This window comes from Laetiporus sulphureus (assembly GCF_001632365.1).
Source record: "Laetiporus sulphureus 93-53 unplaced genomic scaffold LAESUscaffold_48, whole genome shotgun sequence".
In the NCBI taxonomy this organism is placed as follows: Eukaryota; Fungi; Basidiomycota; class Agaricomycetes; order Polyporales; family Laetiporaceae; genus Laetiporus; species Laetiporus sulphureus.
In genome coordinates, this window is record NW_024468557.1 from 74,363 (window position 1) to 91,561 (window position 17,199).

Below are 17,199 nucleotides of genomic sequence, written 5' to 3' on the forward strand. Positions count from 1 at the left end.
CAAGCTAGACGACGCGCTAGATCTGTTCTATAAGGCATGTACAGCCCAGTTCCGACCGTTTTGACTCCGTGCGCCAACCTCACGTATCCAGGCCATCATTCTGGAACCGAATGAGTATACTTTGTACGACTCGCGTGCTGCGATATATGAGAGGCAGGGGAAGACGAAGGATGCCTTGCGGGACTCGAAGAAAGTTATTGACCTTGCTCCTCAGCGATGGCAGGTACGCCTCTCGTCCTTTATGACATTGCGTGCTGATACATATGACCGTGCATGAAGGGGTATGCTAGGTCTGCACGTCTATTCTACAAGATCACCAAGTACGACCATGCATTACAGATGGCAAATCTTGCACTTGAACGCGTCGCACCCGACGATTCCAAACGGAAGAGCGAACTAGATGCTCTCCGTGAGCAGATCACCCAAAGCATCGACCAATTGCGGAAGCACGCGTCGAGCATGTTCTGCCACTTTGGCAAACTACCCGCGGAAATAGCCATGGCCATATTCGCTCTGGCACTATCGGACGATCATGCCAGAGTGGTGGTACTCGCACAGGTCTGTAAGAGCTGGCGTGCTACTATCCTCGCCGCCCCCGCACTATGGAATACACTGGTCCTTCTTAACAAGAATCCCGTCAAGAAGGCGAAGGTTTGGAAGACTCGTTCGAAAGGCAGGCTCGTCGAGCTCCATCTCAAAGCTAGTCTGGCGCAGACACCTTGGGCCCTCGACCTGCTCCAAGACATGCCTCTTGTCTCCCTACGCAGATTCAGGGTGGTATCCTTCCCCCTGAGCGAAGTGCGTGCACGACTGCCCTTACTAACAGAAGATGTCTTGCGAAGACTGGAAGTGATGGAGATAGAGAAATGCACGGAAGCGCGTCCCGCCGCATGGTTGTGGAGCGAGCCGGAGATGCAAGTACGGACACTCTCCGTGCACTCCACCGTCTTCCAATGGGCTACCGTTGCGCGGCATTTCAAGCGGCTCAAGGACTTCACGTTCAGGGGCCCCTTGGTAGACACGCCGATATCCGACGTGCTCACTCTCCTGCGCGAGAATTCCAACCTCCAAAGACTTTCTCTTAGCATGATGGACTTTCCCTTCCAACGGCCTTCCGAAGAAGACGACGAGCCAGTCGACCTGCCACGCCTCACCCAACTCGATATCGAATACCACGACTTCGCTATGAGCCATATCATCCCCATCCTTTCATTTCCGGCATTGCGTTCATTCCGCGTCTTGCGGGGTACATGTTCTCTCGATAGGACAATGTGTCACCTCTTCACCTGTGGTGCCGCGGCTTCTCTGACTGAGCTGAGAATCCAGCAGTGTGTTCTTAATGCGCATACCCTCGTCCAGCTGCTTCGCACCACGGATGCTCTCGAAGTTCTCCAACTGCAGCAAATGGGAGGAAACCAGGCGAATCACATCCTGCAAGCACTTGAGCGAGTAGAGACAAGCGGGGACGGCACAGGTGAGGCGGACAGTACGTCCCGCGTCCTATGCCCTTCGTTGCGGCACGTGGACTTCTCCTACTGCCCGGACGTCAAGGGCGGGCCGCTGGTGCGCTTGGTGAAGATGCGCTTGAATGTGACTTCAGTCGGCGAGACAGAGTCTGCAAGCCAATCATGGAAGGCTTTGGCTATCGATACTCTGATCATCGATGGATGTCCCGCTGTGGACGCAGAGATTTTGCCGTGGTTACGTAGCAAGGTTCGCGTTCTTAGTTGCATTTATTTGACGAAGAAAGACGCGCGTTGGAGACGATGAATACCAGGCTTTTACAAGTGAGTGAGCTAGGTTGTTCATTCTGCTGAGCGTAATCAGATATCTTGGTTACGTTATTGGGAAGCAGAGATATTCATTTTGTCAATACCATGCATACACACTACTTCTACTTAAGAAGAACAGGGCGGGTTCCACGCGTTTTCTATTACAGGGAATCAGAAGTGGATGAAGAGTCAGAAGAAGTCGTCGATTCCATTGAATTGACCGAAGTGGTGGATGAAGCGTGGGATGGGGCAGGGCGCTGGTCCACTGTCGCAACTGCGGTTTGGATGACAGAAGGATTAAATGCGCTCAGAAGGCCCTTCGCCATGTCTAGTGCGCTCGAGGAAGCAACCCCGCTCTGCTCCTTCTCCGCCCGAGCCTGTCCAGCAAGCTTCAAACCATACTGCACGAGGGCGGTCAGACGTTCTTGAGAATAGGTGAGAAGGTTGGATTGGGCAGCATCTATTCCTGCATCGATGTCCGCTTCCTTCACGGTGAAGAAGGGATGCATGAAGGCGGTGTAAACCCAGGTGGAGCCCTGTGTCATATTTAGCTCTTACCGTAACGCATTGTGTCTGTTGCACATACCTGCGTCTGGGGGAGTGACAAGAATAGCAAGAAGACGGTCTTGGCTTCATAGTAGAAGGGGAGCCTGGACATCGCACGATAAGAGCGAGCGCTGGCAGAGTGATGGATTGCACTGACCAATCTACGAGCCATTCCACGACGTACTCGAACGCGACGAAGGCCCCCATGACTGACCAATACATCATCCATCGTTCGAGCTCCGGCTCAGAAACTGGCCTGTGGGACAGCGACTTCCAGGTGCTGTAGCAGGGCAGCATGAAAGCAAACCAGGCGCTGCGATACAGTCACTGAGTTGCGAAGGACATCGTCCCACAGGCTTTTCTCACCATGTCAGGTTAGATATCATGGTGAACATGTCACCGCTGTGCAGGTATCGACAGAGACAACTAGAGGATATCGAGCGTGAAACTTGCAAGCCTGCTACGTGGTAGAGAAAAGAAGGGATGCGAGTACGTGCACAGCCGGTTTGCGCATCAGGAAGATAGTGCCACATCAAACTTGATCGGTTTCCACTGATGGGAAGACATTGCGCCATGCGATATCTGTATCTAAATGGTCGATATTGCAATCTTCATAAGTTCATTGAGCAAGCAGCGACAAGAGCGGTAGCAGTGCGGGAGATTCGCGAGACGTGCTAGTTGGCGAGTGTTCGGCACGGTGGCACGTAGGTGATTGTCAAGTCCAAGTTGTGTGAATAGTTTGAAACAGCCTCCGTGAAACAACTTCCAGAACGATGAATGTCTGAAGCGACGCAGACTCATGTCGCGAGCGCGTGTCGTTAGAGCTTGAATGAGAATTCGACAAGCCCCAATTGCGCTCGGTATATTTCACCCTGCCCCAGTCCGATCCGTTGCTAATGATTGTCTTACGGCATGAATTGTTCCGCACGCAAAGTGTTACCAGGCACAGTGAAATGGTTGAGCTGGTAATAATGAACTGGATGCGGAAATGACCATCTTCCAGAGCCACCCGAGCGCATCCGCGGAGGGACCGAAGGGGCTAGGAGGGCGCCAGAGAGATGAGTGCGGAGGTCAAGTGAGAGGAACGTGGAAGAATCACGCAACGAGACTGGCGTCCCGCATCCAAATGTGTTCGCTTGTACATGTTTTGCCCGCTGCAGAAGGGCGGAATGATCACTTCCCCCGTTCTCATCCAATCACTTCTGCCGCTCTTGCTCTCAATCCTCTCGCTGCCCCCCGCGTCCTCCTGGGCGGCATCCGACTGTCTTCTCCTGCTCGACTGTTCCCGACCGCGGACATGGATCCCAGCAACAACGCCGCCAGTGGGTCCATCAAGAAGCAAGATGACACCGAGGGGATCGACTCTAAGGGCATTGGCAAGGCCGATTCCAAGCCCTCAGTCAGGACTCTCAATCGAGTTCCCCGTGCGTATTCTACATTGCTATCGCGCGCCGTAGCTTATTCGAATCCGTTCCGCCCATGCAGGAGCATGCGTACGTCACCAACAGTGTTGAGCGTTCGTGCTACTCCCTCACATTGCTTTCTCCCAGAACGCGTGTCGCAAGCAGAAGATGAGGTGCGAGGGGGCGGAAAATCCTCCATGTCGACGATGCAGACACGCCGGTTTGGAATGTCTGTTTGAAAAACCTACGAGGGAGGCCAGCCTCACCGGCGAAGCTGGATTAGAGTAAGTAGCTCGTGGTTCCATTCAGTATTCCTTATCAACACGCGCATCTGCCAGACGCATTCGCAGCCTCGAGGCGCACGTTGCAGATATCCGTCAGACGCAGACAGCTATTCAAAATACCTTGCTAGAGATCGTCGGTCACCTTCGCGGAGGAGGACCGTTGCATTCTCGGTCGCCGTCTGCTTTTCCTGCCTTCGCGAATCACTCTCCAAGCGCTCTCTCCCTTGGCTCTCCGGCCGCGTCTACACCCTCCGCTACCATGGCCCACCCGCCTCACCTCATGGTGGACACTAGCCATGGCGGGCAATCTTCCACCCCGAATGGTACGATGCCGCAGCCTCACGGGCCAATGTCTGCCGCCGCTATGCATGCCACTCGCCAGCATCGGGACCAACTCGTTGGCGCATACAGAAGCCCTTCTTTAAGCGCGACAGGGCACCATGCAGCGGGTCCGACGGATATCCCTACAACACATGTTCCGACGGCAAACATGATGTATCCCCCCCTTCCTCCAGGCAGCGCTTCTGGAAGCCGCGGAGGTCCATCGCCCTCTACGACATTGCCACCGTTCTCAGCTATTGATTCGATGGGTCCGCCGAGAACTCAGCCAACAAACGTGTCCTCCATGCGGTTCAACCCAGTTGAGAATCCCCAGTCTTCTCGTCAATACCCGAGGCAGCCAAACGGCCAGGACAGTTCATTGGGGCCCAAGAGAGCCGCCCCGCCGGTTTCCAATGCCACTAGCGCAAACTCATCTGACGTCGAGGAGGAGGATGGTGAGCTGCCTGCGTCCGGTCTTGTAGCGCCGTGGGAGGTTCTGCGAGGGTTGGCTGACGTTGCTATTGAGCGGGCGGCCAAGGTATTCGATTACGTTGCTCTTTGACGTGTTTCGCGTGTGGCCTGATCCGATCGCTTCCACAGGAAAATGGTGAAGCGAGTGGACCTCCCAGTCGTGCAAGGACGGTTTCTCCAGATCCTCGTCAGCCTCGGCCGGTGAAGCGGAGAAAGATGAGCCACAAGCAAGCACGGTTCATGACGTTCCCGGATGGTATGTCCGGTACTTCAACGTGTTGTGAGCACAACTCACTGGGTTTCCAGTCGTCACTAAAACATTTTTGGCCGAGTCTGAAGCACGCGAGCTTTTTCGAATGTAAGCACTTCGATTTATTGGCCATGCGTTTCCTTACAGAAATGCGTATAGATTCTATCACGGCTGCTCAACGTTCTTACCCATATTCGACGCAAACGTGGATACCTATGATGCCCTCCACGAACGATCCCCCTTCGCTGTCGACTGTATATGTATGGTTGCTGCCCAAGTTAGGGACGGAGGAGGTACGAATGCATCTCTCGCATCTCTTGCGTCCGGTTTTGACGACATGTAGGAAAACCAAGCGAAGCATTTTTGAAGTGTCAAGAGGAGGTGCAGACCATCTCCTGTGCTACCTTGTTTTCGCCTGTTACGCGGCAGGAAGCTGTGCAAGCAATGAGTGAGTGCTTTGCTGTGTTATCCGCAGAGTTCAGTGGGGGTCTGACTGCACGTCCTAGTTCTTGTGTCGGGATGGTCTGATAACGGCTGGTTAAGTGGAGGTCATGCTGTACGGATGGCCATGGAGTTGTGTGAGTGTCGGTTTTCTGACAGTGTTGCCGCATTACTGATGCCATCGATTACTTCAGCGATGCACAAAGCCTGGCCGGAGTTGCTGAAGCGGATGAAAGCGAACAAGGCTTCCACCTCAAGTAAAGATCGAGAGTTGGTGATCGGTGCGCGGACATGGTTCTGTCTATATCTTTTTGAGCACCAGTGCGTCAACCCTTTCGTGCTTAGATAAGTGGACGCTGAGTCGTGATGTAGAATGTCATACGGCACGGGCCGGCCTTCCATTTTGAAGGACGATGAGAGCATTTGGCAATGCAGGCTGTTGTTGCAACACCCTCTTGCTATCGAGGATGACATGCGACTCGTGTCGACCGTCGAGCTGATGGCTATCCGGGAGAGGGTCAATAACAACCTGTCCCCCCTCTTTGACAAGCCTGTCGATGACATCACATTCAACGTCCTCCGTGAAGCGGACATGGAGTTCCGCAACTGGTACGCGACGTGGGATCAGGCTTTTTCGCAGAAATACGAAGATGCTGGTGAGTCGAGTCCTTCATGTGATGCGGCATCGACTTGGACTCATCTATGATGAAGCGTTCTATCGGCAAAGTCTGCAGATACAGCACCTACATGCCGAGTTGTATCATAATGCGACAGCATTGAGAGGTGTCGACGGTCCGGATAATGTGCAGAGAATGCCCGCGGCTCAACGCGAACTGGCCATTAGATCGATACAGATTGGGCGACAGATCCTCGACATCACGGTGAACTCGCCAGCATATAGAGAGGGGATGAAGTACGGTATGTGTATTCGTCGCGTTGAAAGTGCTGCTACTCAGTTTTCGTTCTAGCTGTCCATTATACGCATGCAACGGCCACGTTCTGCGCTTCGTTCTTGCTGCGACTAGCACGTCTGTTGTACGTCAGTCTTTCATGATCATGCTCATACAATGTTCTCATGGAATCGAAGCCCTGACCAGTGTAACATGGAAGAGGTGCGGATCATGGTAGAGAATTTGGCCGCTCTTCTGGCAGAAGGTATGTTGGTTGTGATAATGCATGGGATATCCTCTCATAGCGACCGTTCAGTTCCTGGAAAACGATACGCGCTGACTCTTCAACTAATGTTGAAGCGTTTTCGAAAACGATCGGCTTCTATTTCTCGTTCACCGCGGACAGCCCGACAACGCTCTATGAGCAACGCCAGTTACGTTGCTGATCCAGTGAATCATCAGATCAGTCAACAGCCAGTATCGCCAAGCTACGATGCATCATTCCCTCAGGACGCGGTGAACCATATGCCGATGAGCTTCTCCCAGCCCATGGCGCAATATACCACGAACATAGATCAGATCTGGCGCGGCTTTGATAGCACCGCGAACGAGCAATTGCCCGTATGGCTCTCGGACCAGACCCTTGGCGGGGGGTCCGTCATGCAAAATGGGATGGACGCTTTCCTCTTACCAACGGACTATCTGCCCCCTGTTCCGCAGATTTGGTGATATCTTCTCTGTATTGCTACTTATCTTTGTCTTCATTTGTTGTCCGTGCATCCCGTTGTTTGCTGATACTTGGATCGCGAGTAAACGGCAGTTACATTACACCTTTACTCGCATTCTTTCGGCGCGATGGATGCAGTCTGGTGCTTGGATATGCCCTCTCATCTTACATGTTGTATCTTTACCTGTTTCGAAAGTAGCGTAGGTACAATATACAACGTTAAGTGCTCCCGCTGTGAACAATCGAAGACACGCTAAATGGACGCCACTACTATTGCCATTTCGGGCACGTGGCTTTTTTTTCTCGCTCACCGCTCCTTCCCTCCACCACCATGCCCGTTCCTGTGGACGCAGTGCGCCCTGCGCCGGTGTCCAAGGCCAAAATAGATCTTGCAGACATCGTAAGGGACGATGCGCTCACCAACAGTTCTCCAACTCCGGGCAAAACTCGCAAGCGCAAGTGGAAAGCCAAGGGAGCAGAACAGGTTGCAGAACTTCCAGATACCGTTGAAGCAGAACCTTGGTCATGGAAATCCCTGACAGAATCTTCCGCGAGTAAAATACCACCAGTCTTCACTGAGGATGGAAGGTACGTTGTCTGACCATTTCTCGGGGTCACTGTCTAAAGCCTCAGCAGTTATTTCTTCGCCGTTTGTGGCTCCTCCGTCAAGATATTCTCTGTCGCTACCAGCCAGGTAGTATCCACGCTCGATGCCTCCTATATCGGCGAATCTGCTGCAATGGGTAGCTCCTCAGCTTCTCATGCGGTGACTGCTGCGATCATCAATCCGCACAATCCCTTCCAACTGCTTACGGGCTCTCACGACGGATGTCTGCGGATATGGGATTTCTTGGATGCTGTTCTTTTGCAGACCATCAATGTCAAGCGTCCTATCTTGTATGTCGCGGCGCATCAGAATTTCAAGGAGCATGTCTTTGTGGCCGTTGAGCGGCAGGGCATAAAGAAGACGAAAGGTATGTCTGTTGCACAGACCCTCCCCCCCCCCAAAAGATTGCTCTATTAACCATCTCGTATTCCCTTCAGGTGGACGCGAAACAGAGGAGCACTATTCCGAGGTCCTCCGCGTTTCTCTGCAACCGACGGATGAGACTGCTGGCTTATCAGTGCAGACTTCTTCTAAAATATTGCAAGTGGGAGTCATGCGCCGCCAGGCGACGGGCTTAGCTCTGTCGCACAGCGGTGCATGGCTTGTAGCGACTGGTGGACATACAGTCTACGTCTGCGCGACGTCAAATCTCAAGGGTGGATTCACCAAGTTCGTCTCGCCAGAGCATTTGACATGCTTCACATTTCATCCCTCTGAGGAATACTTTGCCACGGGCGACGCTATAGGCTGCGTTCGTCTGTGGTATTGCCTCAACGCAGGTGCTATGGTCAAGGCCACTGGCGTAAAGAGGACACCTCAGACGACCATGATGCACTGGCACGCGCATGCCGTCTCTTCCATTGCCTTCACCCCCAATGGCGCATATCTCCTGAGTGGAGGTGAGGAGGCCGCATTGGTCATATGGGTGTTGCATTCGGGCCAGAAGGAGATTGTGCCAAGGGTTGGTGCACCTATTGTCCACGTTACATCGTCCAAGTCGGGGGATAGGGAGGAAGAGTACCTACTTAGCCTCGCTGATGCATCATTCGTCTTCGTTCGTTCTTCCAACCTCCGGATATCGCGGTCAATAGCGCGGATCAAATTAGGTCTGTGCCTGGTGGTCATCTCTCCTTCGACAGCTCTTCTGACACTGTTATAGATCCTGCCACTGGCCATGCACGGCCATCTATACATGATCCCGTCCCTCTTGCACTACATCACCCGACATCAAGTCTATTGCTACCTTCGTCTCACCCGTCAGTTCTCCAAATATTCTCACCGTCGTCGTCGAAGCTGCTGTCTGAGATCGAGGTTTCGCCTTCAAACCGAGTATCGCGGACAGACGAGAAGCCGTTGGAGCCCCCACGAGTGGAACAGGCTGCAATATCTGATTCGGGAGAGTGGATGGTGACGGTGGATCGCCGAGAACGTGGTGATGCCTTTCATGCCGAGATGCACTTGAAGGTATGGTCGTGGGATCCGAAGTCGCAATCGTGGCTCTTGAACACAAGGATCCATAGACCTCATGGCGCCGATAAGGTAACGGCGGTGGCATTCCGTCCAGGGGCCAGAAGCGCAGATTCGTTATTGCTAGTGACGACTGGTGAAGACGGGAATGTGAAGACATGGAGAATACGGTCTGCGAAGTCCAAATCCGGCGCAATCGAAGGTACGGCCTTCAGCGTCCACCGGCATGGAATCGCGCTCATGTGATACACTGTAGAGTTTTGGGTGGCCAGATCGACACTTCGCTTCCGCTCAGAGATACCAAGACATGTCTCATGGTCACCGGATGGCTCGCTCTTTGCCGTCGCGATGGGGACTCATATATGCTTATATGACGAAGTGACAAATTCCCTGGAGCAGGTCGTGACGTGTACGGAATGCGGCCAAATCTCGTCAGCACATTTCATCGGCCCTAATGGTCGTTACATTGCGGCTGTCGGCCCTCGGGACTTGATGCTCTGGGATGTGGTATTGTCCACATGTGAGTTGTATGCATCTGCAAATACGTTCCTTGCTGACATACCGTGCCACAGCGTGCTGGCATTATCGTAGCCCCTCCATCATCGAACGTCTGGTTGCTCACACAACGAATGAGTCGTTTGCCGTCTTCGAACAGCTACCTTCCATTAGCACCGAACCACCATCTACAAAAGTCCTCCTCTTCCGACCGGCGTGGCCATATCCATCTGTCTCGCGTACATTGCCGTTCCGTCTTCGGGCTGCCATAATGTTCCCATCTCTCAGTGGTCCGTCGACCATGTCATCTTTCACTCTAGTAGGCGTGACCGACTCCTGGCATGTGGTCCTGTTTGGTGACGACGTCCGTCTTCCCGAAGAACAGGGCTCTACTGCCCGCGCGATTGATGAGGATCCAAGCGCAGGCAAGAGAACTCTTTTCCAGGATATATTTGGCAAGTCTGCCTTCGTAAACCTCAATGCAGAGAACGCAACATCTGCTGCAAGTGCTTTATATCTGCAGCCATGGAGAGGGAAGGAGATTGCTGAGGTCTTCGATGCGCCTGCACATCTCATGCCACCACTCGGTTCAATATTCGATTCGTTGTTAGATAGCTTCCTGACCGCCAGGCCAGCGAATGCTATTTCCAGCGAGTCTGAGGAACATGAGCGTGACGACGAGGACGAGGATGCTGAGATGGATGTAGTTGAAAACGCTACCAGTAATCTCATTACTGTCGACACCCGTATCGATCGGGAAGTAGACCAAAAGGAGATGGACACGTTCGTGGAACTCTTCAAGCACTACGCCGTCCAAGGTACGCCTAATTCATCGCACTCCAAAACTGCATTGTTTGACATGTCTTTTCAGCTCCAATACCTTCACAGCAGACGCAACCCAGGACTAATGGTGTGCACAAAACGGATGGCATTAGCAAGCCACACACCAACGGCACATCCCATGCATCCCATGCGATTCCTGCAGTCACTCCTGCCCACATACAAGTGAATGATACCACCAAAAAATCACAGGCTCCAGCGCCTGATCCTGCCGATGCATCGCTTGTGGAGACATCCCCAGTAATAACTGGTAAAAAGCGGAAAAAGTCGCTAGGTTAGCGGATTGTTACTTAGATATCTCACGCAGTCGTACGATCTCCTCATATCTGCATTGTTAACCGCCCATTCCCCAATCTCACTGCATGCATACCTTCTAGTCATACGTACGCTTCGGTACCGGTAGCATTATTCTCTCTTTATGCATTCGGTGCAAGGATGACAGTGTGGCGCGTGAGTTATGTATCATTCACGTATCAACGTCAAGCTTGCTGAGTGTGTGGCCCATACTCGATATATATCAGTTTGCATATTATCTCCGTTACATGAAGAGAAGATCCCGATAGTGACCACGATGGGCGATATGTCAGGATCCAAATCAGCGCGAGAGAGAAGTTAAGCAGGCTCTGAAGAATACTTGAAATCGAGCAGAAGAGAGGCGCCAAGTACAATATCAGGAGGGTAAACGTCGAAAAACTGCGTGGGTATGTTCATCTGGACATTGCCTGCCAAGTTTCTCGCACAAGAACCCTGTAGAACCTGAACGGCCTGAACTTGCTCCATGGCTGTGTGTCCGACTGAACGGTATCCAGGCAGTGGAGAGCCTATCCGGTCCTCTTCGAGCTGCTTCTCTGAAATGTCGGAATGAAAAGCATCCTTCACCCTTCTCCGTTCCTCCATCCGCGTGCAGGCCCAATCCAGGCTCCATTTGTGCTTTTCAGGGCTGCCAACCGCATTTCTACCGAAGGAACCAAAGACATCGCCGTCCTTCCACTGCATCTTGCTCGGAGGGCTCGGAGTTCCTGGAGAGCATGCCCTGGCTGGACTGGAAGGAGAAGACTGGAGATACTTCCAAAGGTCGTGAGGAGGCACTGCGGGGCGGGAAAGCGGAGCCATGGCACTGAACCCGGGACCAGGCAGCGAGTTGAAGGCATCGGCGTTGCAGGCAGGTTCGATGCTTGACAAGAGGCGTTGGTAATCGTGCAGGTGGGTATCCTGATGTGCCATGTTCGTGAGATCCTGGAAGATGGCGGCAAGTGGAGGACGATTTTCCTCGTTCTCGTTCTCGTTGGCCGTACTGTCCCCTAGAGCCGGAACTGGATCGTGGGCGGCGGCTCTTGCGCTCCGTCTCCTTGTCGTCTGACGTCTGTTCTGGAACCATATCGTAACAGTCTTCAAGGTCCTTATGTTGTACATATTCAGCGTTGTAATAAACTAGAATACGATGCTCTGAAATTTCAATGACTTACATGTGGGCCTCATCTGCGAGCTTCTGCTTCGCCTCCTTGCTAGGATGCGAGCTCTCTCTGAACAATGCTTCCAGTTGCTCGAGCTGTAGGTCGGTCATGCGGTGTCGAGGCTTCTTCTTCTTGACAACCATTGCGACGTCCCGTCCCGGCTGTGGATCGCCGAGTATCTCCTGTACTTGGTGCGTGTCCGAAGGGGGCCGAGCAATAGTCTCAAGCCTACTGTCGCCACGCGCCGTCACTTTCTTGGATGCTGAACGACTTGTCTTCTGCATGTTGCATAGATATAAATAGCAACAGAATGCAAGAGCACGGAATTGTCCTAGCCATCATCGACACTTATATGTTCTTGTCAAGCCAGCCTCCGCCTGCCAGCCGCCACCGACGCATCGCGTTCCCGTGACCTGTGTCGACGCGTCGATCATGTCAATGGTCCAGCGACGCGTGGCCACGTACTTTCTGCACAGACGCGTCGCTGACGTAAAAATAGAACCAGGGATGGAGTATCCAAAAGCTTGTGCGGAAATGTTGTGGTGGTTCGATCCTTACGACAAGTTCACAAGGCGGGACCGCTGAACCGTTGAAATATGTGGTAGTTCTTGAAAGACTTCATATTGCCATAGTTGCATACTCACAAACCTGGACATACTCCTAGTATTGACATGCAAGTTCCTCGAATACTCACATACCCCATAGTGTCTGTCCGCTCTGTTCGACACTGCGCTTTCCCATGAATCCGAGCAGTGCCATCGCCGCCTCCATGTCAACCGAGGGTGCTTTCTCATCCGTCCCTTCACCCAGAGCTCCAAAGGGAGACTGGTATGTCACCATCTCACAGATGCTGTTATCCGGTGTTATTGCCTCGTGATCCTCCACCTCCGTATCATTGCCGTCGTGCTGACCACCTCTGGTTTCGCCATCAAGGACTAACTGCGGCACATCCAAATCTTCATCGGCATCTCCTTCCACCTTTTTCTCAGCCCTCGCCTTCGCACATGCCCATTCGAGGGACCTTAGTGTCCTCGAACTCTTTGGAAGAGCTGCTAGCCGCTGGCTGTCTGCAGTGGGGGATGATGGGGGAGCAGGAGGGGAAGAGGGGATGTACTCCCACAGCTTCTTCGGCTGTTTGAGTGGTGTTATCGGTCTTCTCATCATCCGCAAATTAATTCTGTGCGGCGTAAGAGGAGGTTGTGGTAGAGACGGGATATCCGGAGCAGTGGGCCGTTCTCGAGAGGAAACGATACAGTCCAAAGACAGCCTGGACCCTTGGCGTGACATGTTTCCTTTGCTATCTGGGAGATTCTCTTGCATACAGCGTTTCCATGCGGCAGCTCGTTTCTTGATAGTACGACGTCTATTTTGGAACCAGGCGCTGACTGTCTTCAACTCGCTGTCATGGAGGGAATGTCAATATAATGTGCGATGTGTTCGTGACTGTCAGCTCACTTACATACCAAGCTCCTCTGCAAGTGCAGTGCGTTCCTCCTTAGTTGGGTGTGTCTTCTCTTCGAATACCGCCAAAAGGGCGATGGTCTGGTCATGTTGTAAGCGTCTTCGTGCGAAGGGAATTTCGCCCTTCGGCTGGGTCGTAACGTTTTTGTCGGGAATATTGTTGGAAAAGGAAGATAAATCGAGAGCCGGTGACAATCCAGTCAACATCTTGAAGCTTGATGGAGGTTATGACGGTCGAGAGCCTGCGCTTTGCGAATGAACAGTGTTCATGCCACGTCGCGTCTACAGGGCCAAACAACGCGGCTCCACGTGGGTGTCTCTGATCACGCGACCGCGTGCCTATTTCCAACCGGGGCCGGAGCCGTGTTGTGGCCACCCCCCACCCTGGCAGAAGGTCACGGTCCATGTCATTGTCAGTACATGCTACTATTACCTCTAATGTGCGATGGATGACCACCTTGAATTTGAGCGTAAATTTCGCAACAGTGCGCGCTATCTACAGTGACTGTCGGGTGAGGTCGTTGGCTGAGTAGCTACGCGGTTCAGACAGTGACTGCGCCTGTCATGCATGAAAACGTTCAAGGAACAAACTTTCGAGTCAATCTAACTGAGGGTCGTAGCTCAGAATCATATGAAGTTCACGCATTCCAATCCACCGACAAATTGACTACATGATCACACTTCTGACAGCAATGCTATATATCAAGCCTATAACTACAATTATCTACCAAGATCAGAAAAATCAACGAATCATGTTTCATATGATAACGTATAGGCAGGTCTGCTCGATGAAAATAATACACAAGCTTACACGAATATCGAGCCCACCTTCGCAGCATATTCATACAGCATAGTGATGACACTAGATTGAAAGAAAAATAGCCATATATCGCCGGTCACGCTCAAGGGAAAGCACCAGGAATACCGTCCTCCGCCTGATTCGCATGAGCACCCGAGCCAGACGGCTGCGGAGACTGGACCGGCGACATCAAGAGCAGATCCTCAAGCACGTCGCTCACGACCGAATCCTCCGCCTCGCGGGACAGCTCGCCCTGACTGGGGACGCGCGCCAAGACCTGCGCGTAGATGCTCGGAAACTTGTCCTCGGTGAAGCCCATCTACATTTGTGGTTGGCATGAGAAACAGATCACTGACATGAAGAAGCGGACAACGGACATCACCAAGCCTCCTGGTGATGGAGCTCACTGCAGGGTTTTCCTTCGACTTGCTGGCCTCCTGGGCACGATGGGTCCCGGTCCCGGTGCCGTGCATGGTGTGGTGTCGACGGGGAGGGGAGACGCTGAGCATTTCGAGCTGTGGGTACGGCCCTCGCGCGGCGCTGATGATCTGAGCAGGGGGTTCGGGGACAGCTTCAGTCTGGGCGGGCGCCTTGCCTTTGCCCTTGTCCTTATCCGTCTGTTTCTTAGAAGCCTCCGCGCTGGATAGATGGACGCGATGAGCGAACATGCTTCGACGAGATTGCACGTAAGGCCCGTACCTCTCACGAGATATCTTCTTGGCATGCTCCTTCGATCTATGACGCTCCTCCCTCTCGCGGCGGTACCTTGCCTTCTCCGCCTTGTATCTCTGCTTCGCCTCAAGGAGAGCCCGCTTCGCTTCATCAGTTGACTGTCGGGTGGGGCCGGGCGCAACACCGAACATGCTGACCTCCTCATGCTCGACATCATCGGGAGAGTCACTGTCGCGCTCAGCGCCTCGCTCATCTCCTCTCCAAGGATTGCGCGAACGTGCTGGGTAAGGATACGGAGGCATAAACGTCTCGGCCATGTCGCGACCGTACGAGAATCCGCGCCTGTGCGGGAACGTATGAGCGTGGGGACCTGTGCTGTAGAAGGGAGGCGGCGGAGGATGAGGGTGCTGCCACCAACGGCCACCCCAAGAGGGTGAGTTCGCATCAGCATAGAAGTCATGGACATTCGGCGGCGGAGGGATTCCATCCAAAGAAGGGAAAGGGGATAGGGGAATATTCAATGGGCCGCCAAACATACCGGGAGCGGGAGGTGGAGGCGGCATCGGTATAGATGGAGGAGGGCCTGGTGGAGGAGGCACCGCATGACCTTCGTGGGCAACCGGCGGGGGAGGTGGAGCGGCCGGGCCTGGAGGCGAGCTGGGACGAGTAGGCTGCTGAGGCGGTGGCGGTGGCGAAGGCGGCGAAGGTGGAGACGGAGGGACGTATGCAGACCCCGGAGCCGACGCAGTCTGGTGCATGCTATATCGTCCGTGGCGGTGACGGAACCCGTGGCCGCGCCGGCCGCCCCGCTCTGACATCCAGGCACGCGGGTCTGCAAGATCACTGAGAGACTCCATTGCCATCTGGAAGTCCGGCGGGAATGGGAAGGTTGCAGGACGGCGCTCACTGAAGGAGCGCTGCGCGCCATGAGCCGTGGACGTGGAGGGCGCAGCGTCTGAAGGGTTCGCGGTCGTGCCAGCGACATCACCTATCGCGCGCACGACGTTCGCAATGGCCTCTGCGACGCGCCGCCCAGCGGCCTCCTCAGCCGCACGGCGCGCCTCTGACGCAATGCGCACAGCATCAGCCGAGCTCGCTTCAGCAGTACGCCGAAGGTCGTCCGTAGCGCGGGACACTGCCTGGCGGTGTGCCTGCCAGTACGTTCCGTTGGCCGCGTTTCGCACGAGGTTGCGCACGCCTTCGGAAAGCTCTGGGTGGGATGCGATAACGGCCGACAGCGTGCTGAAAAGGTTCGCGACATCGTTCGTAAGTGATACAGTGGCACTCGGGGCACGGCTGGTTGCACTAGACATAGGGTTCCCGAGGTTCTCAAGGTCGGGCAGCGGAGGCTCGGGCGCCTCTGAGTCGGAGACTGTAGACGACGACGCCGTGCTGGCCCTCGGTGCCTGACCGGGTACCGGCTCGCTACGAGAGATGGGAGACGTTCTGCCTTTCTCGAGGATGTCGTCGATGTCCATGGCATTGAGATCCACGACGTGGATAGGATATTTGTCCGGAGTCTGGGATCCGATGACGGACTCCTGGGAGGAGTTCGCGCGGGCTTTGCCTTTGTCTTTGTCTTGGGTCGGTGCAGGTGTCGTTTCCGTAAGCTCAGAGTCCGGGATGGTTATCGCATCGACGATGTCATCTCTGTCCTGTTCTTGCGCCTGGGACCCGCCGATTTCGCTATCAATCGTCTCGACGAATGCATGCGGGCCGCTGCCGACCGACTCGTCACGGCCGACGCCAAAGAGTGACGACAGTGCCTGCGGGACGCGCTGCCATTCCTCTTCCTCCTCGACGTCGAACATCATCGGCACGCCAAACGTGTTCCTGAAGCCGCCGTGCAGGTTCGAGCTGCCCGTGGGCGGGGTCGAAGGCAATGGCTTGTTCCTCTCTGCGCCGAGGTCGCGCACAGTGAGCTTGGCGACCTTGCTCTCGCCAGGTGCGCCAGGCGGAAGCGTGCGGTAATATTCCTGCAATTCGCTTTCAGAGGAGAGCGTGATCTCATCGCCGTCCGCATCCAGATAGGAGACGGCGACGTCAGCCTGCGTAATGTGATACAGCGCCTCGATCTTCGCAGCGAGTGTCGTCCATGAAGGTGGGGTGTCGAAGGTAATTTTGCGTATGAGGCCGTCGGAGGGCCTGTGCAGCTTGATTTGCAACTGCGGAAGAGACATGATGGATGAGGATGGCGGTTTTGCATGCGTCAAGCTTATATACCCAGAGCCACCCTCGGCGGATCGAGACTCTCACGCTGCGCGGTGTTTATGATCGAGGACGCGTATAGCAGCTCCTG

At 54.1% G+C, this 17,199-nt stretch overlaps 7 protein-coding genes across 7 annotated transcripts; 3 read left to right on the top strand and 4 right to left on the bottom strand.

Moving 5' to 3' along the window:
* Positions 1 to 36: 36 nt before the first annotated feature.
* Positions 37 to 1,770, top strand: LAESUDRAFT_738717 (uncharacterized protein; the record flags this gene model as incomplete). The annotated part of the gene is made up of 7 exons (XM_040910925.1): positions 37 to 57; positions 92 to 223; positions 313 to 1,386; positions 1,420 to 1,449; positions 1,480 to 1,590; positions 1,615 to 1,713; positions 1,747 to 1,770. 7 exons carry the CDS (start codon positions 37 to 39, stop codon positions 1,768 to 1,770), a joined length of 1,491 nt encoding a protein of 496 aa, XP_040760161.1.
* An 81-nt stretch (positions 1,771 to 1,851) lies between these two features.
* Positions 1,852 to 3,099, bottom strand: LAESUDRAFT_407438 (uncharacterized protein). Its single transcript, XM_040902334.1, has 4 exons — positions 2,685 to 3,099; positions 2,476 to 2,631; positions 2,359 to 2,422; positions 1,852 to 2,308 (listed from the first exon to the last, which is right to left on the bottom strand). The coding sequence occupies exons 1-4, from the start codon at positions 2,891 to 2,893 to the stop codon at positions 1,934 to 1,936; spliced, it is 804 nt and encodes a 267-aa protein (XP_040760162.1). The 5' UTR covers positions 2,894 to 3,099; the 3' UTR covers positions 1,852 to 1,933.
* A 342-nt stretch (positions 3,100 to 3,441) lies between these two features.
* On the top strand, positions 3,442 to 7,338 carry LAESUDRAFT_730171 (uncharacterized protein; the record flags this gene model as incomplete). Its single annotated transcript, XM_040909786.1, has 15 exons — positions 3,442 to 3,742; positions 3,804 to 3,811; positions 3,869 to 4,005; positions 4,060 to 4,864; positions 4,927 to 5,053; positions 5,104 to 5,155; positions 5,207 to 5,340; positions 5,391 to 5,495; positions 5,554 to 5,625; positions 5,683 to 5,809; positions 5,861 to 6,144; positions 6,200 to 6,406; positions 6,457 to 6,523; positions 6,576 to 6,643; positions 6,695 to 7,338. 15 exons carry the CDS (start codon positions 3,445 to 3,447, stop codon positions 7,105 to 7,107), a joined length of 2,904 nt encoding a protein of 967 aa, XP_040760163.1. The 3' UTR covers positions 7,108 to 7,338.
* A 98-nt stretch (positions 7,339 to 7,436) lies between these two features.
* On the top strand, positions 7,437 to 10,793 carry LAESUDRAFT_762770 (WD40 repeat-like protein; the record flags this gene model as incomplete). Its single annotated transcript, XM_040913153.1, has 7 exons — positions 7,437 to 7,693; positions 7,742 to 8,079; positions 8,150 to 8,818; positions 8,872 to 9,381; positions 9,436 to 9,699; positions 9,752 to 10,492; positions 10,546 to 10,793. The coding sequence occupies 7 exons, from the start codon at positions 7,437 to 7,439 to the stop codon at positions 10,791 to 10,793; spliced, it is 3,027 nt and encodes a 1,008-aa protein (XP_040760164.1).
* A 333-nt stretch (positions 10,794 to 11,126) lies between these two features.
* On the bottom strand, positions 11,127 to 12,252 carry LAESUDRAFT_762771 (uncharacterized protein; the record flags this gene model as incomplete). The annotated part of the gene is made up of 2 exons (XM_040913154.1): positions 11,127 to 11,913; positions 11,981 to 12,252. The coding sequence occupies 2 exons, from the start codon at positions 12,250 to 12,252 to the stop codon at positions 11,127 to 11,129; spliced, it is 1,059 nt and encodes a 352-aa protein (XP_040760165.1).
* A 316-nt stretch (positions 12,253 to 12,568) lies between these two features.
* LAESUDRAFT_815280 (uncharacterized protein) lies at positions 12,569 to 13,677 on the bottom strand. Its single transcript, XM_040914671.1, has 2 exons — positions 13,428 to 13,677; positions 12,569 to 13,367 (listed from the first exon to the last, which is right to left on the bottom strand). Exons 1-2 carry the CDS (start codon positions 13,634 to 13,636, stop codon positions 12,659 to 12,661), a joined length of 918 nt encoding a protein of 305 aa, XP_040760166.1. The 5' UTR covers positions 13,637 to 13,677; the 3' UTR covers positions 12,569 to 12,658.
* A 654-nt stretch (positions 13,678 to 14,331) lies between these two features.
* On the bottom strand, positions 14,332 to 17,080 carry LAESUDRAFT_661811 (uncharacterized protein; the record flags this gene model as incomplete). Its single annotated transcript, XM_040904955.1, has 3 exons — positions 14,332 to 14,547; positions 14,606 to 14,860; positions 15,623 to 17,080. 3 exons carry the CDS (start codon positions 17,078 to 17,080, stop codon positions 14,332 to 14,334), a joined length of 1,929 nt encoding a protein of 642 aa, XP_040760167.1.
* Positions 17,081 to 17,199: the final 119 nt, after the last annotated feature.